At 40.1% G+C, this 26,545-nt stretch overlaps 1 protein-coding gene across 2 annotated transcripts in view; it reads left to right on the top strand.

Moving 5' to 3' along the window:
* LOC146319463 (uncharacterized) overlaps positions 1 to 26,263 on the top strand; it is a 52,634-nt gene extending 26,371 nt beyond the window's left edge. Inside the window, exons 3-12 of one of the 2 annotated variants that reach the window (XM_084730061.1) lie at positions 3,072 to 3,179; positions 11,135 to 11,381; positions 11,841 to 12,071; positions 12,909 to 13,015; positions 16,608 to 16,755; positions 18,892 to 18,944; positions 21,573 to 21,670; positions 21,801 to 21,975; positions 22,640 to 22,876; positions 24,755 to 26,263. In XM_084730061.1, the coding sequence (XP_084586187.1) occupies positions 3,072 to 3,179; positions 11,135 to 11,381; positions 11,841 to 12,071; positions 12,909 to 13,015; positions 16,608 to 16,755; positions 18,892 to 18,944; positions 21,573 to 21,670; positions 21,801 to 21,975; positions 22,640 to 22,876; positions 24,755 to 25,999 (2,649 nt within the window). In that variant the 3' untranslated portion in view covers positions 26,000 to 26,263. Of the gene's footprint in view, positions 1 to 3,071; positions 3,180 to 11,134; positions 11,382 to 11,840; positions 12,072 to 12,905; positions 13,016 to 16,607; positions 16,756 to 18,891; positions 18,945 to 21,572; positions 21,671 to 21,800; positions 21,976 to 22,639; positions 22,877 to 24,754 lie in introns of both variants that reach the window. The other variant, XM_084730059.1, reaches the window with a different exon arrangement.
* Positions 26,264 to 26,545: the final 282 nt, after the last annotated feature.

Here is a 26,545-nt window from a genome sequence, read left to right as displayed (position 1 = left end):
AATAGATTTATAGTTATTTCACTGTAAAACAATGAAATGATTACTTATGTTTACTAATGATAAATAATATGATAATTAACATTTTTTATAAAATATTATTTTGATAAAATGTGTATAGTTTATATATTCAGTCATAACTGTTGAGAGACAATCACAGTTTCATCCTGAAATAATTATAAAATCAGTGATAAACCTTTAAAAAAATCAATACATGGAGTGATCGACCAGTTAAAAACTTTGTAAACATTATCTGGGAGGCTATTATACAGTTAATGTTGATGATATTAGTGGTTTAAAAAGCATATTTAAACAATATTTGACTGTTAATTAACATTAAAGCAACTAGTGACTAAAGTTGAATTATTACATTTAATTATGGCTGATATAAAGTTTCTACTGCCAGTTTTACTGAGCATGTCTCTGCTCCACAGAAGAGCAGATTTTAATATTTACACTCATTTGAATGGATTTGAGAAATACAGTAAAGCTCCAGCAGCACGATCTGGTTTATCTGCTGCAGGAGGAGCACAGGTGTGACTGCAGGTGAGGCAGGTGTTTCAGTCTGTGTACTCAGTCAAACTCCTCCTGGGTGAAGAAATAAAAACCAAACAAAACAAAACAAAAAAAAAAAAACCCACCTTCCCTGAAAGAGAGAGACAGTCATGTTTAAAAACGCCGTCGTGTGATTCAGCCGAGAGTCACGTCTGACCTCCAAACCTGCGCAATCTGGTCCACTTCAGTTCACTTAACACTCACATAATGTTGTCAGTGACTCGCGACCCGCCAGCCGGCTCGCTCTGAATCACGCTGGGGGAGGATTTCTTTTTCTTTTCTTTTTTTTTTTGGACTCAATATTCATCTTCCTGTCAGACATTTTCCTGTTTGTCTCTGTTGTTTCCTGTTTCTTCATCTCTGCATCCACACTTCCACATTTGTAAACTTATAAAGAACATGATAAGATTTGTTTAGGACAGGATTTTGTTCAAAAATCATCGGTACTTTAACTGATATCTTCTTGATGCTGGTTCCTGAATGCTACTTATTTTCAGTACCAATTTTATAAAATCCATTTTAAGAAAAACAAAATAAAATTACACATAATACAAATCTTTACTTTTATTTTTCAGCTCTTTGGCATTTTCCACTCAAAGGGCCCCAGTTTAAAGATCTATTGGCAGGATTTTGTTTCCATTAGTGTATCACAGTCTGAAAATAGAAATAATTGTGTTGTTCCATCACGTTGCACCGGCATGTTTCTGCAGTCGCCCAGAACCTGGGCTCCACAATTAGTGGCAATATTATTGAAATCGCAATATGTCCAGGTGCGTCACCCACTTCACACAAACCTGCAATCGTTTTAGAAAAAGGAAAAACGTGTCATGTAACACCGTTGTAGTGAAGTACTGCAGCGCTGCACAGATGTCTCTGCCTATAAATCCTGGTCTCCAGATGTAAGAGAACGTGTTCATTTGGTACAGGCGCCAACAGATGTCACATCATCACAAACACAAACTGTGATACAAAAATGATCATTCTCATTAATCATAAGACAATCGCAATTCCAGTCAAAATAATCACAAAATGACCTTTTTTTTTTTTACCGTATTGTGCAGATCTCTCCACTGGCTTTTGTGTTTTTGCACGCTGGTCCTTTAGGTCACCGCATATATATCAGAAACGCCATCTTCTTCTGTTCTGTTCTAAACGTTACGCACCAGAAATCCCTCTCATCGGAGCACCGTCCTCGGTGATCCCTGATGTGGGGGAATCCGGTGGTGGAGATTTTGGAAACTCTGAAATGTTAAACAGACTTTCCAGGGTTCAACGTTTGCCTCTTCAGAAAAGTAGGTCAGAAATCTCCTCGCACAAAGTCAGTTTTATTTACGTATTTTCTATTTAGTAGTCTTTAGTGAATGACAACAAAGACTAAAGTTAATGGTCATGTTTAATCTGGGGCTGCAGTGTCTAGTGAAAAATGTTCATTTCAGTTTTTCAGTCCAAGGGGGATGCATTTAAATGCCTTGCTTGTCTCAAAGGTATTCATTTTAATATGATAGAAAATGAAGAACAGTGCACAATCTCTGTATTTTTTGAATGAAAAAATTCTTTAGTGAGTAATTGAATTCTGAAATAGTTTAATAGTTGCCCGGCATACATGTTACTTGCCCCGGGCAAGAGGGTAAACCTTATTATTGAGACCTGCTTGAATGTTATCCGGAACATGGCCACGGACGGTTCCTCTTCTTGCATTTGACCATGGAGCTCGTCTGCTTTAAATTTATTCAATGCAAGTTCAAAGTTGTTGCGTTGCCAGCCTTGCATACACATTGAGGCTGATCACACTTTTTAAATTTTCGACATTTTTTACACCTTTTGTGAGGCACAGTCAAAATAAAACAGCACACACATGTGAGCCCGTCTCTGGGTGTAACATTTTGTTTTTCCTGCATGCCTTCATGACAGGAAATGTTAGGCAGCCAGTATTACTAGATCTTAGTACATGCAAGCTGCAGTCCTCAGGTAATGAAACTGGATACTGAATGACAAGGCATTTTTCAGTAATCGAAGTATCAGAGCAGTCAGGTTGGTGCCATAAAAGTGTTGACTTTCAGTATCCAGTCTGCTGAAAGTTAAATCTGTTAACTAGCTTGTTTTCTGCTCGACTGCTGTGTGTTTTAGATTTTTATCCACCTGGTGGACTTTTAAAAGGAATTCAAAGTTTTTGAAAACTTAAATGTTAAAATTAAAAAGAAAAGTGTGAAAAAGTTTAACTGCAGACATGGTCGTCAGTTTATTTGTGATGCAGCTTCACGACGTTCCTTCTTTATTATTTTGTAGTATGAGTTTCCATGTTCTCCCCCTGATTATTACCGGTTCAGTCGGTGCTCCTGACCGAGGCACTGGTTTAGAACTGGAGTTATTTCCCAGGTGCTGCACAGCGGCTGCCCACCGCTCCGAACAAAAGGACGGGTTAAATGCAGAGACTCAATCTGACTGACGTACGTTGTTTGGTTCTGTGCATCACAATAAAGTTGACATTTACCGTCCGTCTTCTTCTTCTTAACGTTCAGGTGACCTTACTGTGGGAGGACCAGACCCGGCGCCACCTGCTGGCCAGCACCAGACTCTACTTCCTGCCCGAGGACACACCAAGGGGCCGGACCAGAGAGCATGGAGAGGTGGGTCAAAGGTCACGGGGAGACAGCTCTTCTTCCTGATGAGGCGTTTCTTCATTTCTACATGGGAAGATATTTCAGCCGTTTGTTTATTCCTCCATTTATTCCTGTAAATATGTCTGCAGCACAGTGCAGGCTTTATTAAACTCTCCAAATTTAATTTGTTTTAGTTTAATTTAAATGAATTATGACTCCTTCCGTCCAAAATACAAAAAAAAAAAAAAAAACCTTCCCACAGAAACAAAACTCTTCTGTTTCCACCACAGGATATCATGGAGACAAAATAAAACAGATTTAGTTACTGATAATCATGTAGTATACACATACACTAAAACTAGTGCAGTCTTACACAGTTGTCATTCAGGAATAAGGGAACTCCGATCGATCGACCAGCAATCGTTATCGGCTGATATTTGTTTTAAATAAACTAAGAGATCGTTGTCTCTATAAAGGCCGATCAGATAATGAAGCTGCAAAGTCAGAAACTTACTCCTGCCAAGTAACTAATGCGGCTAATGTTTAGTTTTGCAAGTAAAGGACTTCATGGTGCATTCAGGTACGCTTCGTTAACTCTTAAATCTACATTGCTTTGTACGGTAAAGCACGTGAGCACTGACTTTATGGTGCATTAAAGTCCACCCCAGAAATCTCTACTCAAATGTTCATGAGGGTTCTTTCACGACAGCATTTTTAACTTTTTTTAAAATTATAACAATACCCTATTAATTTCCTCTTCAATACAAATCGAATCAAACTGTTTTCAGCAAATAATAATAATATTCTTGCACAACAAGTCCTCAAGAGCCTCTGTGCAGCATCGTTTTGGAGGATGTGGTTTTTGGTGCTGTTGAACTGTATTGTGTTAAAGAGAAAGGTGTTTCTGCCGCTCATCTTTAAACACCTCAAATTGTTGCAGCGCTACACTGCACACAAAACTCAGAGCAAATTGTCAAACCAGGAAGTGCTGATTAAATATGAATATTCTGTTATTATATTGTCTATTTCTCGCTTAAAATGTTTACAGAAGCATATTTGCTGTACCGTTTAGCTGTAAGATGAGAGAGATTATCAGCAGGCAGCCGACATTTTGGCTCTAGTGTCCAGAAGGGAAACCCAGAACCATGAAAGATCTCAGGAAAGCGATCATTTGAACCCAAACTATGATCTTTCTTGAACTCTTCCCAAGTGTTTTCTGTCTCTAAACCCATCCAGCTCTTAAACGAAGCATTGTCACATTATAAAGTTTGTTCAGTCTGATCACACTTGTCAAACCAAGCGGTGTCGATCAGAAACGGCTCAGTGCGCCGTTACCGCATCACCTTTTTCTCGCCTAAAATGTTTTCACAAACAAATTTTAGTGTAACTGTGATATGATAAAGTTGCCCACCGCTGATTTCTGTGTTGCTGCAATGATGATAAATGATCTTGTTGTCTTGACGAGGCCGCCATGTTGAAAACAGCCACAGGGAAGATCAAGAGTGACTCGCATGCTCAAACACTCGAGGTGCAGTCATCTCAGCTCAACACAGACAACAACAAAAACACAGGGAGTGTGATTTTACTCTCTGCTCTGGAAGCAGGGCTGCACGATTTGGTAAAAAAAGTCATTATTTTGGCCGATATTTAATGAGGCTGTATGTCGTATGTAGCACCTTTAACTACTTGAGTAAATGTACTTAGTTACTTTCCACCACTAAAAATGGTAACCTAAAAAAAACAGAATAGTATGAAGCATGAAAAATAACAGCCCTGTCCCTCTGTAATTCCTGTGGGCTCGTAATGGGAGTCAACGTCTCCCTAATATAATCTGCTTAAAGAACGTCTATTAATAACCTCGTCACAGGAACGCTGCCTCCTTTTTTTTTTTTTATCCAAACATGTTTAGAATATAAAACGCGTTTCAGTCAAAATGTCTTAATCTGACTTGTCTTCTTTTTTTTCTCCCCCATGCTAAAATATATGACTCAAGAACAAACATTTTTATTTATTGATCCGCCTGATTAAAAAAAGATAAAAATCAGGACCTAAAATGCAAGAAAAATAAACAGTGATCTCACATGAGCAGAGTAAGAAAAGAAGTATCAGATGTGCCTGTGGCCGCTGAGTGTTTTTGATTAACACAGTTCACATGCAGGCTGTAGCTCACATGAAAATCCCCCTTTTGGGAATGAGACTAATGTATTACCCAAATGTAAATCCTATGACTTGTCTGAAACCAAATTTTCCACATTTTGAACTTTGATATTCCACTGCTGAAGTCTCGATATAGAGGTTTACTTTTTCCTGCTGGAAAAATTATCCCTGTGGAAGTTGTTGTGTCTTTTTTTTGCAGGAATCGTGGCCCAGTTTTCTTGTTATGTGAAGGATTTCAAGTGTTATCTGAAAGTCACCCTCTTGTCTTTGCAGATTGGTGGGATTAGTCAGTTTAAGCTTTGTTATACTGAAACATGCATTCATTTACTGAGAGTCATTTTTAAGAGAAACAAAACCTGTAATATATTAACTTTTTGCACTGATCAGACAAAAAAAGGACATCGTGTGTTTAGTCAGTGAGCTTCAGAGCTGCTGGTACGTGGATTTTGTCATGGTTGCACAGAGCAAGGCTAGCTGTTTCCCCCTGCTTACACTCTTTATGCTAAGCTAAGCTAGCTGGCTGCTGCCTGATCTCACTGTTTAGTCATATTTAAAAGTCACAGCAGTAATTTTTCTAACATTGCAAGTCTGAACTGCAGGAAGTCCGATTTATAAGAAGGCGACTGCTGCATGTTAACCCTTTGAACGCTGCAGTAGAAATGATCTGTCACACTGTGAAAATAAATTACTTGTTTTAACTTAGTGTCCTGGCGGCCTTAAAACTTTTAACTTTATTGAATTTGAAAAGATAAGTTGAGGTAATCTTAAAATGATTCAAAACCAATAACCGTTTCTGTTCAAACTTGATATTAATTCAGCCTTGAGCCTAAGAGACAACATGTGTTCAGTCACACTGACAAAGATAAACAAATTTCATTTCCTTTCACATTTTCTCAGTTTAAAAGGTCAGTTCTTCATTTCACAAAGAACCTACAGCTGCAGCTGCTCTCGTTAGAACAAAGACAGAATGTGAAACTGCTCCCAGTGAATTTATTTAGTTTTAAGAAGTTAATACTGACCTTCATCAGTTTCATGAAGTTTTCATTTTAATGAAAACAAACATGACCCATCTTAAAATGTATTTGAGACGTGCAGCAAGTTTTAAATCTCAAACAGTGCATGCTGGGAAGTCTGTTAATGTACTGGTTTCTAAGTTTAATTTAAGTTTAATTACTCAAATAAATAAATCAGCTTGTATTTGGTTGATTCCACTATATTGTGTATAGATGTGCAGTGTCATATTATTGACCACCCTGTTAATATTTATTAGCTTTACAGGCAGCATTCTGAGTATATTTCATCCTCTTTCTTCATTTAGGTTTAATACATTTATTTATTTTTTCTCTATTTGTGTTTTTTATATTTGTAGTTTATTAAAAGTACCAGTGGAAGTTTACTGTTTCACTGCCCTGTTATCATTTTGTACGATAACGTTTATTAATTAACTGTAAAATATCCTGCCTCCGTTACATCTTTGTCACGAGTGTTAATCATTCTTCAGTGTGTTTACATATAAATATTCTATATTTTGTATAAATAATATCAGCAGATATATTGAGGTTTTTGTTTATTTAAAAACTTTTGCATTTTGGAAATTATTACATTACTCTTTTTTTCCAATAAAATTTGACTTCTGGACTTAACAGGGTTAACCAGAATATCTAGACATGCAAAAAATAATTAAATTGTCAACATTATGAATGAAGGATGTAACTGTTGGGTAGAGCCACAGATTTCCCACGTACTGCGTTCCTCCTGTGGACTGAAGACAAGCCATGAGTTACAAAATCCACTTCAATTAATATTTAAAGTTCAGCAGCAGAAAATACTTAATTTTACTTTCCAGACATGTGTAACACATGTCGCAGCAACTCAGCATCTTTTTTAACTGACACAAACCAGATGAGCTGCAGCTGATTTATGTCTGTAGTTTTAGTAAATTTTCTGCTAAATTGAAAAATTGCAGTGACGCAAACGTTTGTGCCACCGACAGTAATTCGCACCAGGCTCAGCGAACGCAGCGCAGCGGCTCTTTAAAGTTGTGCGTGTTGCTCCTTTAAGTTTCCCTGACTGCAAACGGTTAACACACGTGAAAAACCGAGACACTCTTCGCCCAGTTCAAAGCTGCTGACGTCTCCTCCCATTCCAGTTTGTCAGCTGTGATCCTGCTCAGTCCTCGGGGCAGAGACGACACACAGCCCAACCCCCTCCCAAAAACCTCCTCCTCCTCCTCCTCCTCCTCCTCCTCCTCCTCCTCCTCTGGGCGGCAGCCAGGTGGGAGCTCCTCACATTCCTGCTCCTCCAGCAGCCAGGTGTGAGCTCATTAACACCGCAAAGAGCCGACAAGTTTCTGCACAAGGTGGCTCTGAATAAACATTTTTAAAGCTCAAATATTCTCACTCTGAAACGTCACTTTTCTAAGTGTGATTTTATTGATTAATGTCCCTCATTGCGTAAACATGATGCTCTGAATAGGTTGGAATTAAATTTCAGATTTTATTTGTTTACACATATATTAGAAGATACAACTTCATATATACATAAACGGATGAAATGAGATGGAGAGGTGCATAAAACCCCTCAGAGGGGCACGATCAGGGCACTCGGCAGTGCATATCCAAATCCATTAATAATGAATACAAAAGAAAAGGACAGAAGAAAAAAGTTAACGGATAAGATTGCACACAAGCAGATGATCAGATATATAAGCACGCAAAGTAATTAATTATTAGAGGGCAGCTTACAAAGATAATTGTGGACATTGTGGAGATAAAAACAATCGTTTAACAGCATTTTTAAATTGTTCTGGTGCAAAGTTTAAAAAGTTGAGATGCACAGCAGATCGGAGGCCCTGAGTTTATCCTTATTTTGAGTGGAATGGTTATGAAATTGCTGATTTAAAGAATACAGATTATAACAATATAAAGGAAGAGTTGACTTGATAAACACTGATGATGTCACGTTTCTACAGTAGCCCAGAGCGGACAAACCAAACACTGGCAGTAGATGTGGCTTTTCAGGTTCTGAAGGGGAGGGTGCAAGCTCACTGCAAGATGCCACTAAATTTTTACACGCTGGTCCTTCAACCCGAATGACTTGTACGTAAAAGTTACAGCGGTAACCTCAAAACTTGAACCTGTAACTCTTTTCAGATGCAGAATAAGGAACTTGACTTGAAAAGCATTTTAGCACAGGTTTTACAGAATTTAGGGATGTGAAGCATTTTAAGATAATCCAGGAAATGAAAGCACAATGAGCAAAAATACTAACAGAGGCACCGGGGAAATATTTCTATAAAAACATGTAATTATATCTCAAAACCTAAAAAGATTTATTTAGAAATAGTTTTTGTCATGTTTGTGCTTGTAGAAATCTTGTGGATCAAAATACTTTGTGTTTATCTAGTAAATTATATGAAAAAAACATGTCAGATTATTGTATTTTTTAACTTATGCCCTACTTGTCAATACTTTTTTCAGTTATTGTGGTTTATTTAGTTGTATTAAATTTTAGTTGGGCTTGTGCAGATTTTAGGAATATTAGTTCAGCGCTTTCTATGTGTTTCATCACAGCAAAAACTTGGTGGTTCTTCAGTAAATGAGGACAAAAGCAGTTTGGCCGTCAAGCTTCTACATAAAGGACTCAAATCCTTGTAGTAAATATCCCCCACTGGCTTGTTTTGGTTTATACTTGAGCTCAGATTCGGCCGATAACATGTAGCTGGACTCAGCAGAAGAGAAAACCTGAATGTCCTTTGTCAGTTATCTACAGATGCATGAAATTCTTTCAGTCCAACGTGGATTTCTCATCATAAACTTCCTCTTTCATTTTCAAATGTTGCATCATATGCACTCATGAAGGAAGTAAAGCAGCAACTATACAGCACTGCAAAAACACTCAAATGTACTTAAACGTGAAAGTGCTCATTTTGCACACAGTCCCCCTGCAGCGTTACATTATTGATCATCGTTATTGACGGTTTAATAAGTAAGCAGTACTTCACTTAGCGACAGTTTGACTTTTAGTGTTTTTTGTTTTATTTTCTTATTTTGTCAGGGGTGCCAGCCAGGTCTCTCTTCACATTTAAGATTAGTCAGTCAGGTTTTTGTTCAGTTTTTTAGTTTATTTTTGTTTTTCAGTTAAAATCAAACTGCACAAAGGATGAAAATAAATTAAAATCACTGAATGAACACTCAACTCAACAAGAACCAACCCAAACACATTTCAGCAAAAAAAAACAATGAATCTGTTTAAAGTCTTTTTCAAAACACCCCAAAATCCAAGAAAAATCAGTGCAAAATGTTTATATATTGACATCCAAGCCCTAAAATCCTAAATAAATATGAATATTAGAAATATTAAACCCAAAATTCCACTCCGTGTTTTCTTTTTAACTTGCCTTTTTTTTTTTTTTAGCTCAAATAAATTCAATCTCTCAAAAAGGGAAAAACATGTTCAGATCATTCAGTGCGATTCACTTCAAAAGCCAAACAAGAGCGAAAATAAAAAGTCTTAACTTGCATTAAAGTCAGCCAGCGATCCAGTCGGTCAGCGATCCAGTTCGGGTTTTTGCTGCTGTGTTGTTGAGTGGCCAGCTTCCTGAAACAGCTGTGAGTCAGTATGGAGCGTCCAGGAGTAACGTAGACTGTTGGAGTTTGCATATGATGATCAGAGGACGGCTGGCGGGGGCAGATGAAACGTTTTAACGTCTGCTGGCTAATTTACTCTTAAAGATATAAAGATGTAGATATATATTACTGCCTGTGTGCTTTCAGAGAAGCATTGTTCAAGTCAAAAAGCACAGATGATGAGGAATAATAAAAAAAATAATAATGAAAAAGTAAAAATTGCATTTATTTGAAAGGTGGAGTGTCTGTCAGCTTGTGGGGTTTTTTTACCCCAAACATCAGACTGACAGTTTATTAATGAGGTGTAATCTTATTGTACTGGAATTTAAATACTCAGGTCGCTTTGAAAGACTGAAATCTCATATTTTTAAAAAGTGAATTTTATTTATTTTATGTGATAGGGATGATGTGTTGTAACGTAGCTGCAATACAGAGGATGAAACTGACTGAGTTTAATTTTAAACTCTTGTCCCTAGTTGTGGTTTTACTTGGAGGTCTACAGTGAAATTAAAGTATACAGCTTCAGTTTTCATACACCACAGATACGGAAATAAAATACATATACCATAATACACCTTTCGAGCACAGTTGGCTAAAATGGAGGCAGCTCTGGTTTGCTTTTAGCTCTAAACTTGAACATCAAAGTTCAGTTTGAATTAGTGGTAAATATTTTAAATAGTTGCTTCTTTAGTTTCAGTTCAAGCTAATTTTCACACTGATGACTGACAGAAGCCTTATTTAAGTTTATCTTTCACACTCTGCGTGTTCTTTTTGTAAATGTCATGTAAATGTCCAGACTTGTGTGTCAAACATGCACAGGTGTGTTCTTAAATATAAATGAGCAGGTGAGAGATGAACAGGTGGAACATGGGAGGAGCAGAGTGGTGCTGTGGGGTAAACAAAGTGCCTCCCAGGACAGAAATCATGAAAATACAGCATTTAAAATCTGATTAACATCAAATTTGAGGTTTGCGTGATATTGAATCACCTCATATATGCGTTAATTGTCATGTTTAAGTCTTGAGACTGAATTTACTCAACATTTTCAGGCCTTATCGACATTATTTAGAATTTTCTATAGCCTACAAATAATTTTTTTTAAAACCCCACAGTAAATGATTAGGAGTGTGGTGAAGTCATATAACCCTCTGAACAAATGGAAGTCTGACTGTGGATCGAACCCCCCTGTGCGTTTAGGATGAGGTTCTGGCGGTGTCCAGGAAGATGGTGGTGCGGGTGGAGGACCTGGTGCGATGGTCGTGTCCGCAGCCGGCAGATTGGAGCAGCAGTGTGAAGGCGGCGGCGGCAGCGGTGGTAGTGGCGGCGGCGGCGCCCCCCTGTGGGATCAACGGCCTCCACAAACCTCTACAGAGCAGCGACGACAACGTCAGCAACAACACGGCCAACAAGAGCAGCGAGCCGCTCAACATCAAAAAAGAAGAAAGTAAGAAACAACAAAACACGCTCATCATTTCAAACAGTGTCATGGAGCCTAACTGGAAACTACATATTTGTATGTTACTAGTTTTTTAATAGTTTCTGCTGGTATTCACAATAAAAGCCTACTAGAAAAGGGAGTGATTATGTGGTTTGATCCTCTGGAAGGCTTTTAATGTGAAACCTCTTTGCAGGAAATGTCAGGTTTCACTGACAGTGGCTGCTGGAAGGTCAAAGACAGACATTCAGGTGGTCAGTCAGAGAAATTAAATGTTTCTTGCAAAATAATATCAGTATGAAAACGTCACACATCAAAGGGTCGGACCGTGTGACATCCTCATGAATGTGGACGTGTGTCCCCAGTTTGATCCCCGTTGCAGATCACTGGACGGACGGATGATTGATTTTTACCTCAGGAGGACATTTGATTCACGCGTGTTGTCTCGTGCCTTTTTGTCTCTCTCAGATGATCAGACGGAGCATCCGGGCATCAAAGTTCTCAGCTACCCGCAGTACTGCCGCTTCCGCTCCCTGCAGAGACGCATCCAGGACGGAGCACGGGGACCGGGGCTGCAGGACCCCCACCTGCTGGCCCTGGGAGCCGTTAAGGTGCTGCCCAACACCCGGCTGATGTACTGCAGGGACACCTTCAACCACCCGACACTGGAGAGCAGCGCCAACTTCTACTGGCAGTTCAGTGAGTGTTACAGTAAAACCACAGAGAGAAAATCCCAGAGCATGAATCATACTGAACTACTGATGCACACCGTTAGTTAAGTTAGTTACTGCACCCTGGTGCTCTTATACCAGAATAACACCTCCTATTGTGCTTTAACACAACTTTACGTAGCGATAATAAAGAAAACACAAGCTGTAGTCAACTACAAAGACAAGATATTTAATGTTCAAACTGATATTCTTTTGTAAATAACACTTATTCTGAATTTGACGCCTGCAGCACGTTCCAGAGAAGTTGGGACAGGGGCATCGAAAGACTGGGAAAGCTCAAAAAACATCTGTTAACTATTATTAAATTAAATTATTAGATATATTGTCTTTGTACAGTGTTCAACTGAATGCAATTCAAACAGGATTTGTGAAACACACAGCGTCCAAACTGTTTTTGGAACTGGGGTTGCACAGAGGCGACCCTTTGATTTAGGCATGGAAAATAATGTGTTAAGTCTCTTTCAAAATAAAAGGAAAAGTCTCCCTGTTTACAGAAACATCTGGAAAAGGATTTTAATTAATCATTTCTATATTTAGTTGCTCACATCAGAATTCTTGTATTTCACAGCTCAGATAAAATAACTTATAACACATTTTATCACATTAATAGATGCGTTTAATGTGAATATTTTCATGCTAAATCCATCTGCTGATTGTCCATCAGACAGATTCACATCAAATTTGTTTGAATATAAATCTTTAAAGTCGTAAATACCAGATTAAAAAAAGAAAAGTTTATTTCAGTGTTCTGGCTCGTCTTTTTCTTGCATTCTTTGAATCTTTGTTTGTTGTTCGTGTTCAGCAGGGAGCCCGTCTCTCAGTCTGCGAGGGCGACCTCGCAAGAGGAGAGGCCGCGACGGCAAAGACTCCCCGACCTCCAGCCAATCAGAGTCCTGGTTAGAGAGGATGAAGGTTTGTTCTTCATGTATAATGCAACCCCTTTACACCTTTACAAGCATTTACATTTACACCTGGTATAAATATGTGTCTCCAGTGTCCACATTAAGATCTGATGAGGACAAAAAGGCAAAAAGGACGGTCTAACTTGCAATATATCATTTATTTGTGACGTTCTGGTGCTCGACCTTCAGCAGGCAAACCAGTGTGCAGGAGTCCTTTTAACACCTGTCTCTTTTTATTTACTTTTTATTGACATTCAGTGACAAATAGTATGAACATCTACTACCATTATTAATCACAGAATATCAACCTGAATGTCCCTTTTTTTAGGAAAAAGAGAATACATATAAAGAAAAACATAACACGAACATTAACATGTAGGGAGTGAGATGTGGTTATTACTACATATACATGATGTATTATCTAAGGTTAGCAGTGTCAAAGTCCGGTCTGCGTGGTATTATGTAGTCCATCCATTTCTTCCAACGTATGAAAAAAAGGTCCCTCTTGTAATTCACAACTGCTGTCAGTCTCTCCATTTTGCAAATGTCCATTGTGATGTCCATCCACATATTTAAAGTTGGGCTCTCCCGTGAAAGCCATTTTTTTGTTAGGGCTTTTTTGGCTGCCACCAACAAAATACTACATAAATATTTGTCTCTTTTTTGCCATCTATCTGGGATGAGTCCAAAAAGTAAAATTTTACTTTGCATAGGTATGCAACTCCCAAAAATTTCTTGTATTGCATTATGTATTCCCTTCCAATAAGTTTTAATAACATGACACTCCCAAAACACATGATAATGATTTGCATTTGTATTTCCACAGTTTCTCCAGCAAACTGGGGAGTTACCTTCATAGTGAAATTTTTGACAAGGTGTGATAAAATATCTTGTCAGGCTTTTCCAGCCAAATTCCCTCCAACTTTGTGAGCTGCTACATTTCCATTGATATGCCCATACAGTTATCCACTCTTCCTCTGTTATATCTATTCCTCCCTCCTTTTCCCATTTTGTTTTTATATATAGGGTTGAGTGTGTTTTCATGTTCATAAGCCCTTTATATAGACCCGAAATAATACCTCTATCTTTATTTGAATCATATGCCTTTTTAAATAGGTCTAACAGCTGTTTGCTTGATTCTGTTACACTTTTTATCTTGTCACTGACAAAATGTCTCATCTGTAAATAGCGATAAAAATCCTGTGCTTCCAATGAATATTTCTCTCTAATCCTTTCAAAACTAAGTAGTGTACCTTCTTTCATTATTTTACATAAGGCCGTTAATCCTTTATTTGTCCAATCCTTGAATCTAGTGTCTAATTTATTTGGAGTAAACTGTGTATCATATGCACACCACTTAAGGATTACTATATCGTTTTCTAATTTGTATTCTGTTATTACTGTTTTCCAAATTTTAAGAGTCAACTTGATCCATGGGTTTTCTATATTTTTTATAAAGTCTTGCATGTTACTATCAGCTATAATTGCTTGTATGGGAATGGAGGTCAGGCCCTCTTCAATGCTTTTCCACTGAGCATCATATGAGGGATTACACCAGTATATCATATACCTTAATTGTGCTGCCCAGTAGTAGTCCCTGAGAGAAGGAAGGCCCCATCCCCCTTTTTCTTTAGCCAACTGTAAAGTTTTCAACCGAATTCGAGGCCTTTTACCTTGCCATATATATCTGGACAGAATTTTGTCCCATTCATTAAATTATTTTTGTCCTATTTCTATTGGTAGGGTTTGAAATAAATATAATAATTTGGGTAGTATATTCATTTTAATTGAATCTATTCTTGAATACATACTTAGATATGGAATTATCTTCCATCTTGCAATGTCCTCTTTAATTTTCCTTTGTTTAACACCTGTCTCATCTAACAAATGTGCTAAGTGCTTCCTTTGTAACTATTTTACGATGAAAGCAGCGAGCACTAGCTCCAAAAGTAACCAGAAGATACCAGATGTTGTCACACGATCATGTGCATGTTAATGATTTAGCTCAGCAGAGATCACCGGCCTTATAAAAAGGTAGCCAGAGAAATCCATAGCCAAATAATCACAAATCTGCAGCAGGACATCACATATTTGAAGTAAAAAATAAAAATCTACAAAAGGAGGGAGAGGAGCAAACAAACAATTTAAATATTTTCAAGCCCAAACTATTTTATCTTTATATTTTAAACCCCAGGTTTATTTTTGTATTCTCCTGCAGATTAGAAAGATGCTCACTGAGACAGCTTCATCACTGGAGACGGTTATAACACCCGTCATTGTGACCTGTACACTAAGGTCGGGTGGTCCTCTCTCTGTGTCAGACGTGAAACATCCTCGGTTTTATTCATTTATAAAACTCTTATTGTTTTTTTATGTTCTTACATCAGTTCAGTTCTTTCTTTTAACGTGTGCTCTTACTGAACTTACTTACTGATCTGATGACGCTGCAGGCGGCGGCTGTTTTTTACTGAACTGAATCCAGTTGTTCATATTGTTCACCTGCGACGTGGAACAACACGCAGAACAATTTAAAGATTTCCTCATTTTTATCCACAGGGTAATTTAAATCTTTGACTGTATCACATTTAACTTCCAGGTGTTCCTGTTGTAGCCGATCAATGTGCCCTACACTCTACCCGTTTTTACTTTTTATTGACATTTTTATTTAGTTCTAAATTTTTACTGTGGCTTTTATTGCTTTTTACTTCTTGTTGCCACTTTTCTGTAAGTTTCTCTTTGGTGTTTTCTCTGACTGAGTGCTTTTATTTTTATTTTTATTGTTTTACTCAGCTGCATTGAAAATGAGTTCTCTACCTCAAACTATTCCCGAGTTAAAATAAAGGTTGGACGAAATGATCTTTTTTTTTCATGGCACTCGTGTGAGTCCGTGTAGAAGACTGACAGAAGCTCACACAAACTATTTAGATGATTTGTAAGCCAAAGGAACATTATAATCCAGAGGTGAAGAGTGAGAGAAGAGTTCAGTTGCTGCACGAGGTGCAAGAGGAGAGGGAGACCCTCGCTCTAACGACAGTCACCAAATTGTCAACACGGAGTCGCGTGTGATTACATATTTCAGCTCATGTGGTTGCTGTTTGTGGACTGAAGACATAAGTGCATTTACAGTTGTTTAATGTGGTCGCAGTTTGTTGGCTGATTGGATTACAAAAGGTGTGTTGGGTGCATTTACAGCAGTACTTTCATGTGGTCAGGAATTATCTGATTGCAGTTTCATCACTCAAAACACATTTTGATGCACGGTGTAATATTCACGTCTGAATCACCGGTCGTTATTTACAGGATTTCATACACAGATGCTTCACGTGGACATCTTTTTATGTGTTTATGTAAATATCACAAGCGTTGAACTCAAAGCACCGCTGTGTCAAAGCAGAAGCAGCAGTATCGTGGCACATGACATATTGTATATCTTTATTAATAAAGAGGAACGGCATTTGGTTCGTCTCCACGGACGCTGATGGAGGCATTTTCACGGGACTTTTACCGAACACATTAAAAACTAAACGTAACAAGCTACGTTTGATTTATAGCTCTACTCTACGTCTGTGCACCTGTCCTAATGCTGGTTGTGTCCCTCTCAGGAGAACGTGATGGGCAGCGTGGAGGTCGGTTGTGAGGGCAGCTGGCTCCCTCACCCCGAGGAGCAGCTGTTCCTGGATCAGCTCTTCGCCTTCATGGACCGTCAGGGCTCGCCAATCCACAAAGTCCCCAACCTCGGCTTCAAGAAGAGTGAGTAATTTTTTTTCCTTTCCTCCTTCTCTGTCTTTCTTTCTCTTGTTGTGCTCTTGACATTTGAGGAATTAAACGAGGTTATAAGTTCAATTCCTTCCCATCATGCACTCTGCATCTGACTGAATCTGAATAACCGTCCATGTCCTCCGACCCTTCAGAAGATATTTTACTTTTATTGATCCAGAATCCGGCCACTCAGATTACAAATGTTTTTAAGATTCAGAAAACAAAGGATTTATAGTTTTGTTAATCATACAGAAACATTAAAGACAAATTAACAAAATAAAATGGTGAAATCTAAAACGAATTCATCATCTTAATAAAGACGACAAACATCAGCTGTTTAAAGCAGCTCTGTCAGGACACAGACGGCTGCAGCTCAGAACTCCTGCTCGACTGGTTTCATGATCACATGTCTGTGTGTTCAGTCTTATCTCTGCTATCAAAGACTGTTTCACTACTTACCAACCGCAGAAAATGAGAAGTCGCTTAGACCCGCCGTAAATTATTTTTTAACCACTTTGGAGCAGCAAAAACAAGGCGTGAACGCAGCTCTGACACAAAATCAGCTTTTAATACTCATTCAAAACAAGCCTGTGCCTACATTTTTTTTGTGATCAACAATTTTCATTTTCATTTTTGAACAGATAACAACAACAGGGTGGCACACGCAGCTTTTAAACGTGAATAAAAGAAGGGAAAAAAAATTGGTATGAATCATGTCAATGATTACTGAAAGCAAGAGGCAGCAAAATAAAAATGACATGGACTGAAAAGAAAAGTGCGAAACAAAAAAAAAATCTATCTAGGGAGTACCACCATCCGTTTCCACTAACTGTTACAGCTGGACAGTGGGTCTCATATTCCTGGACATGGAGGAGTTTGGGAGGGGCGGGAAAGTCCTGTTAAGTCATGTTGTTGTGCAATCGATGGATGCTGTGCACTGTGAAGACTCCAGGAAGAGTAGCTGCTACCTTGGTAGCGACTAAAGGGGATCCAAATAAATGGATAAAAATAAATGAGACTCCAACCAGCATTCAAACATGGAGAGGTTGGGACGGAACCACATTTTTTGCTGCAGTAAGGCCTGCCAGCAGTCGTCTGTGCTGATTGAAGGTTAGAGAGAACGATGAATCATCATTAAGCAGACAAAAGGCAGAGACTCTGTGGATCCTACCAACTCTGATGAGTGAGCATCACCTGTGTCCCGTTAGATCTATAATCGATTAAATGTTCTGCATCATTTTTTTTTTATAGCAAAAAATGTGCGTCTTAGATGTGAATATTTTCTGGTTTCTTTACTTCTCTCTGACAGTAAACTGAATATCTTTGGGTTGTGGACAAAACGAGACATTTGAGGATGTTGTCTTGGGCTTTTGGAAACTCTGACATTTGAGCAGGTGACACCCACCTGATTGAAAGTGATAGTTTGAGGTAATAAACTTGCGTGCTTGAGCCTACATGAAAGTGTTTAGAACGAGGTCTGTGGATTATTTTGAGTAACGGGGTCATGATTTCTGCAAAGAGACACTGGTGTTGAATATTTCAGAAGTATTTTCTGGTGCTTTGAGCACCATAAGTTGAAAAGTTCCATTATATTTGAGAAAAGGCAGACGTCTCTACTGATCATATCTCTACAACTGACTGGATACAGGCCTGAGGAAATATGTGAAGTTTCTATTTTGAGGTGAACTTCCCCTTTAAGGTCATTTTTTTATGGCTTCACCATCAAGTATCCAGTGTTTACAAGAGCCGAATAACAGTTTTTTTTAAAGGTGGAGCCGCCAGAAGGTTAAAATTTTGCAGCTGAAATCAAGATGTGGGTTGTTTTTCTGAAGATCATTAAAACTTCATCTGTTCTGATCTTGTTTATCTTAATTAAAGCAGCAGTCAAACCCGCGTAGTCGACCTGAATACACAAAAACACAGGAGTTTTATCTGGAGAGAATAAAATCATCGTGGTCAGTAGAGGGACGTTACAGATTGGGTTTATCAGAACGTGGCTGAACGTTTTATTTCAGAGTTACAACCTGATTTGCACTTTTATCTGCTTTCTGTTTCACATTTGCATGTCCCGTCTGTTTCCACTTGTCCAAGCTGAGTTTTAACTCGTTTCATCCTCTCTGTCCTCAGTTGACCTCTTCCTCATGTACTCTGTGGTGAAACGACTGGGAGGCTACAAGAAGGTGAGTCACTTCAAGTTTATGTAGCTCATTTAACCCTTATTTAAAGTGATACTTTGACATTTTGGGAAGTATGCTCGTTTGTTTTCTTGCTTGGAGCTGCATGAGAAGATTGAAACCGCTCCAGCTGCCACATTTAAGAGCGTACCTGTATGATATATCTTTGGAAAGCTAAGATACTTACCAATTCACCTTTGAAGCCTCACATTACTCCACTGATCAACGGTCTATTTAGTTAAAACACACCTGACGTCAATAAATGTCCACAAACTGCTACAAATGAGCCGATACATGCTCTAATCTTGCAGTTACTTTCTGTCATGAATTGAGTTAGCATGCAAATATTAGCAATATCTTGGTATCAGAGTGGCTGCTGCAGTCTGACCTTTTGATTGACACGTCACTTTAGCCAATAGGAGGTTCGGTGTCCTGTCTGCAGTCTATAGTAGCCAATGAGAGTCCGAGTTGAACAGGAGAGCTTCCCGCTTTCTTCTCTCACGTGAAGACAGAGCCAATCATACAGCCAATGAAATCCTGAAAATGAAAATATGCAGCTTTTAATCTGTCAAATAAAGCTAGAACATTTTAAATATTATATGAGAGATGATTTTTACATAAACCACTTCTCCACCGCAGCACTTCTGTTACGTGCACAAAATATAGTTTTAAGAAAAGAAAAAACACTAAAGTGTGTTTTTTTTCTGTGGTATTTTAATTTAGATTTGAACACCATTCACATTCAAAGTTTGGCGTAAATTTCACAGAAAATTGCTGCATTAAAACAAAAGATTACTTACAAACTTGTCCATCAGTCCTGACGATTATCTTCTCGACTAATTGATCAGCCGTTCAGTCCACAGAAAAATTTCAGTGCCAAGAGGATGTCCTCAAATGTCCCGCCCCGCTCACAACCCAAAGACATCCAGCCCACTGTCACCAAAGAGACCAGTAAACACTCAAACTCATCAATCCATCGTCAAAACAGTTGCTATCAAATCAGTAGTTGACAGCCAATCGATCAATCGTTACAGGAAAAAAAAAAGCACACGAACAAACAAAAAGACAAAGTGCCATTTCAGGAGGGCGTTTGTTTGACACTTTGTTTTTTATGCAGATTTAATAACAACATTGTATGAAAGGTAATAATATATAATTAGTGATCTTTAGAGGTGCATTTTGTTGCCTTTGGACGCTTTAGACTCGCCCCTTCCTCCTGTTTATTTTCTTTACGCTAAGCTAAGCTAAGCTCCTGCAGACATCTGACTTGTTTTTCCCAAAATGTTGGACTCTTTCTTTAACTACAACAGTTTCAGATTTGTCTGAAGGCGTCTCAGGATGAACTCAACAGTTACGATTAATGATTATTTGACTCATGGCTTCAGGAGGACCTGATCCTGTTTAATGTTTCATTAGCTCATGTTTGTGTCAGCGTGATTCTGCCTCAATCAGTAAATAAACACATAGTTTACAGTAAATAAACACACAACAAAAGCAGCTTAACAATAAATGATAGCAGACAGAAACAGGCGGTTCAGTTTGAGCTCAGAGCTGCAGTGTTCGCAACAAAAGGCCTGTTGAGTCGCTCGTTTCAGCCGCTGTACTGAACTGAGCCTTGCACTGAACAATAGTGTATTATACAACATGGTGTTACACCCCTAATGACACACTGGATAATGTATGTAATTGTTTCAATCCCGCCTCATGCACACACACACACACACTCATGCACACATACTGTATACACTCAGACATACACACACTCCACTCAGCACTGTGGCTTTTAAAAATAAATCAGATGAATTGCAGGCAACACATATTTAATTTGGGCTAATTTGAAGAACAGAGCCTATAGAGCAGCTCGCTGACATGAAGCAGGCAGCAGAGGAGCGACGCTGCTCGGCTGCAGCCACTGAGTGTAAAGACATTATTAAAGGCTGATGACAAATAACGTCTTTTATCTTTTTCAAATCGAGGAACGTTTTTAGCCCGTTGGCCACATTTTCTCCCTCCTCTGCCTCACTAATGCGAGGAAGGAAGAGTGTTTTTTTTTTAAATTTTTGATTTTTTGTCTCAGTACTTGACTCTTTTCTTCTCCTGCTGAGCTTCACGGACTCTCCTCCCTCCTGTAACTTACCGGTTGATTCCACCAAGCATGGAACGTCTGCACCACGGTTCTGATCCGATGTGTCTATATCAGTGTTTCCCAAACTTTTTTAAGAAGAACGACAAACCATCACAACCCAATCTACAATAGACATTATAATAAATCTCTGTAAGACTTTATTTGCGCAGAAATTAATGTTCCTCACCATTTTTATTTCCATTTCCGCATCACCTTATAGTTTTATCTTGACTAGAGCTGCGACAATTAATCAACTATTAAATTAAATGGCAACTATTTTCATAATTTTCAGGCATTTTATGAACCAAACACAAGATATACAGAGTAGTTCATGTTTTTTGTCTTCGAATGGTGAAAAAAAAGTGGTAGTGTGATTCAGCATATGCAGTAAACGTTTAGGATTTCAAAGTTGATCATTTATTGATCAAGTTGATCTGTGTGTGTGTGTGTGTGTGTGTGTGTGTGTGTGTGTGTGTGTGTGTGTGTGTGTGTGTGTGTGTGTGTCACAGGTGACAGTGGACCGTCTCTGGAAAGTGGTTTATAACGAGCTGGGAGGTTGCCCCGGCAGCACCAGCGCCGCCACCTGCACCAGGAGACACTACGAGAGGTCGGACAGAAACATGAACCCCCCCCCTCCCAAAAAAAAAATCCTGAAGCTATAAATACAATATTGAGGCTAAAAAAAAAAGGTGTCACGCACCGGCCGTCCTGTAACGGTGTGTTTGTGTGCGTTTCAGGCTGATGCTTCCTTATGAGGAGCACCTCAGAGCAGGAGGAGCGGAATTCAAAATCCCAGAAACCCCCCTGCCTCCGAAACCCAGAGGGATTAGAGGAAGAAAACCGCTTCCAAGAGGCAGAAAACCAGGACCCAAAGCCAAGGAGAAGAAGATTACAGCCCCTGCTCCTCGTACTGTAAGTGACGGATGCAGAGTGTCTGTGCAGGATGTCTAAAAAACAAATATATATAAGATGTTTTTTTCACTGCACCTAAAAGCAGAATAAACAGAAAAAGAGAGAGACAGGTTTTGCCACCATTTCTGGTTGCACTGCTTCTATCCTCTCATTATTTGTATGAAAATTGATCTATGAAAAGGTGTATTTGCATTATTATGCTGTTATACTGTTGAAAGTGAATGAAAATAACTTTACTGTCTGTCTACTATCTGTTGGACAGCATCGAGGTAAACAGTAGACAGCAGTTCAGGGGTTGTATTGCAAGAAAAAAAATACCTTTAGGAGAAGTTTTTGATGTAATGTTTTGGGATAATTATAGACCATTTTTAAGAGAATATTTTCATGGTGGTGCGTTAATAAGATCCAATTTGCACAGAGTCAAAACAATGCAGTATCACTGAAGATGAGGGTTTTTTACAACTCTGCACTACTATGACTGGAATAAAATCAGATAGACTAAATGTGCTTTACAAAATAACACAGACAACAATAAATAACATGCAGAAAGCAAAATAAAAGAATCCACAAAAAACTCAAACCCCCAAAAGACATTAAACCCATCACAGGCTCAGAGAGGCCAGAAATCACCTCTGATCTTCTTCTTCTTCTCCTCACTGAGCAGATCGTGAACCCGAACGGCACCGTGGTGGTGAAGAGAGGCCGAGGCCGGCCGCCGGGAACTCGCAACAAGGCCACGCTGATCGCTCAGGCGAAGCTGCTGGCTCAGCAGCAGGCCAAAGCCAAAGCAGCAGCAGCAGCAGCAGCAGCACCGACGGCAGGGGCAGAGTCCCAGCAGCAGCAGACTCCTCTGCTTCCAGCCAGAGGTGGAGGAGCGCCAGCGCCCAGCAGCGCACACAGGGTAACACAACCGACTCTACTGCACCGCAGGGAAACTCAGATTTACAGACGTAATATAGTTTCATCACTTGTAGTTTCTGATAGATGGTGGCTTCACTGGATGTTTAGGAGGAGCAGATAGAAGCAGAGCTGAGACTCTGTGGTCTGATTTAAAATAACTCTGAATCCAGGAAGTCTTTCTGCAGTAACGCACACAACTACGGGGGAAAAAAACACTAAGGCTCTTCAGTTTATTCTTCAAGAAAAGGCAAACAAACAGACCTTCATGCATCAACTCTGCTTTTTCATGAGGACCCATAGGGGGCGCTAGATTAGTGCCTGAGGCCTCATATACATACATGCCCAAAAATGGAGTGATGGTGACAGTAACATAAGATGAAAATTTATCAACGTAGAAAGAAGCCCAAGAAATGCTAATACGTTAATAACATTAAAGAATTTGAAAAAAAAAGAATGAAAGACAATAAATATCCACCCCCCAAAAAAAAACTCAACATCAATTAATAATAATAATTAACAAACAAGACTTATAATAATTGTATATAAAGAAAAAAAAAAGATTTTATACATATACACAGAAGAAACTCACAATAAAGCAAGTGCTTTGATACCAAAAAGAGAATTTTGTAGGACTCAAATGTGAATGAATCAACATATAATTAAAGCATTTACTGAAATATGTTGGCATATGTCGTGGTAAACAGTTATATCCAGTTTCACCAAGATTGAAGAATATTAAAAGAGTCGATGCGTAGTGATGTTGTAGGTTTGTTTGTTTGCCTTTGCTTGAAAAATAAACTTAAAGTGCAAACTCACCGGAATCCAGTGTGCCTTAGTGTTTTTTTTTTCCCACATGGTTTTCTGTATAACGAGTTGGTAAACATATTTCAGCTCTTGTTTTTTCTCTGTGTCATTGTACACAGAGAAATCTCAGGGCATGAAACCGAGTCTCAAAACCACCACAAACCACAAAACTAACTGTGACGGAAGCAGAGAAGAGAAACTGAGCACAGGTGACGCACTGAGTCGCCTCAACCAGGCGCACCAGGCGGCGCTCAGGGCAGGTGACGCTTGCTTGTTTGCTTGTTTGCTTGTTTTTGCCACTGACAGGCTCAATTGTTATTTTAAGTGTCTGACAACATTATGGAAAGCACTGCTGCAGTGAGAAACCTTTTTCTTTAAAACAAAAAAAAAAAGAGTAAAATGTGTTTTGTTTAATCGGAAACAGCTGCTTTTGTTGCTCTCGCCAAACTGACCAGGCTCCCTTTGAAAAATTTCATCATTGTCAGCTTCAGACTCGACAGAAACCAAATAAAACTTAACAAAAACATTCTTGGTTCGTCTTTTCAACAACCACCGGCTCTTGTTTGGGCAAAATAAAACTTCAATTCACGGCGTGAAGGAGCAGGAGAGAAAAGCTCCGCAAGTGATTTTATAAGTGAACAAAGTTATAGAAAGTAATCGTACTGGTAAAACACTTGTGTAGGCTGATGGAGGAATTCAGTGTGGCGCACTGAATCGTCAAATATTTGTGTTTTGTGGCCAAATCTGATTCAACTGAAGAAAAGAATCTTCATCCAGGACAGGTCTGCTGTGTAGCGATCCTTTTCCTAAAGTTTTCAGACACTTCTGAGCCTGTCGTGTGTTGATAGATTGTACTTTGATTTGTCTCATCGCGAGAACAACACGGTTTCTTCGATGTCCAGAGTATCAGTAGATCCAGTCTCTGTCTTTTGCTCGTCTTGCGATTGTTCACGAGAGAACTGAACTTTTTTTTTTTTTTATTCTGTGTGACACAAATGATGAGCTGCTTCAGTTCAGGGTTTGGGAAGGAGCAGGTCCTAAGTGATTTCCTTTTTCTCCTCCTCTGTCCCTGCAGCCCGTCCAGCCGGCTGTCCTCCCCGTCAACATGCCTCTCACCCCCGACCTCTCCCCGATGTCGGCGCCCTTCCTCCCCTTCCAGGCCAAACAGAAGGAGCTGAAGCCGGATCGAGGGGAGTCCGCCGCTCCTGCTCCCGGTCTGCTCATCTCTACGCTGCCTCGTCACTTCGTGGGAGGATCTCTGGGCGGCTTCAGCCCCATCAAAGGCGTCTGTCCTCTGGATGTCTTCAGGAACCGCATCAGTCTCCAGAGAGCCCCGGAGAGCCCGGCCCTGACGCCTCAAGACCCGACCCAGCACCACCACCCGACCATCTACACCCTCCAGCCCAAAACCGGAGGCCCGGATACGCCTCATCCCAGCGGGGAGCAGCTCCAGTCTCAGCCTCACCTGCTGCACCAGCAACACAACCGCTGCTCCGGGTGCAACGTGGACGAGGGAGCGCAGAGAGGAGGCAGTCGGGACGCCAGGAGCCGGCCTCCGCTGCCGCCGCTCCGTGTCCTGCCTCTGAACCTGGACTGCAGCGTCCAGGTGTGCCAGCTGATGCGGACTCGTCTGGGCTCGACTCAGTTCCAGACCTTCACCCGCCGCCTGTCCGAGGCTCTGTCCCAGGACCTGAGCGCCAAGCCCCCCTGCTCCCCCATCACGCCGCCCCCCGAGCAGGCGCTGCCCCTCAACCTCAGCAAACGCTTCACACCGAAGAGACCCGGCGCGGAAGGACCAGAGGAGAGTCCAGCGTCGGATCCAACGCCATCCAAAAGACCCAGAACCAGCTGCACGGACCAGCCGGAGGACGTCGGCGCGGGTGAACGGTCCAGCTCCGGTCCAGGAGGGAGTTCAGGAGGAGGAGGAGGAGGAGGAGGAGGTGGAGAGCAGGACGTGGAGATGAAGAACCAGGAGGAACCCGCAGACCTGAGCTCCCCGAGCAGGATCAGGGCCTTCCTACTCGGGCTGCCGCCATTCCAGGTGAAATTCGAGGAGGATCTGAACGGGACCAGGTTTGGAAAGTTTGTCCCTCCGGGATCGAAAGCTGAACCCCAGAGGACGGAGACAGAGAGAGGAGACGCGGGAATAAAGATGGAAGTAAAGCAGCAGGAGGAGGTGGAGGAGGTGGTTGTAGTGGAGCGATGTGAAACTGAGAGGAAGTCCGAGCAGGAGGAGAAAGATCCCAGCCTCCTCTCTGCTCCTGGTCCAGCAGAGCTGAAGCGAGCCGGACCCTCAGACACTGACACACACTGTTTTTAGCATCATTCCCTCTGTCGATATCAGAAAACTGTCGGATACGTCTGGGATTTGATGGTTTTGAATCTGGAAAGTTGTATCCAGCGTGGGGCTTGGTGTTGGTTTTTGGACGCCGGATGCTTCAGTTGGTTGATCTGGCTCGGGTTTAGAGCCTGAACACACGGAGCAGGGATGTTTGTTTTCTTCACCTTTGAGAACATTTGAACTTCTCCTTGTTTCTCATTTTATGTCTCCTGTTGTTTTTTCCTGTTTTTGTTTTTTTTCTCCCCTCGATCACGTCGTTGATTGAACTTTGACAAGGAATGACGACACAGAGACTCATGACAATCAGTTTCTCTTCCTTTTCTCTGTCGATTTCTGTCTCTTTAAAGGGATAGTCCGAATTATTTGAAGTAGGTTTGAATGAGGTACTTATTGACAGTCAGTGTATTAGCCACAGTAGATTTCCCCAGTTTGGAAAAGCAGGAAGGAGTACAGCATGGAAGCTTAACAAAGAACAAAAGGTATTTTAGCCACTTCAAAAAAGGTCCATCAGTATCAATTAAAGTG

The sequence above is a fragment of the Lutjanus erythropterus genome, chromosome 11, assembly GCF_056507025.1.
Source record: "Lutjanus erythropterus isolate fLutEry1 chromosome 11, fLutEry1.hap2, whole genome shotgun sequence".
Taxonomy (NCBI): Eukaryota; Metazoa; Chordata; class Actinopteri; order Lutjaniformes; family Lutjanidae; genus Lutjanus; species Lutjanus erythropterus.
The sequence above is the reverse complement of the archived record's forward strand: the minus strand, read 5'-3'. Positions and strand labels throughout refer to the sequence as shown.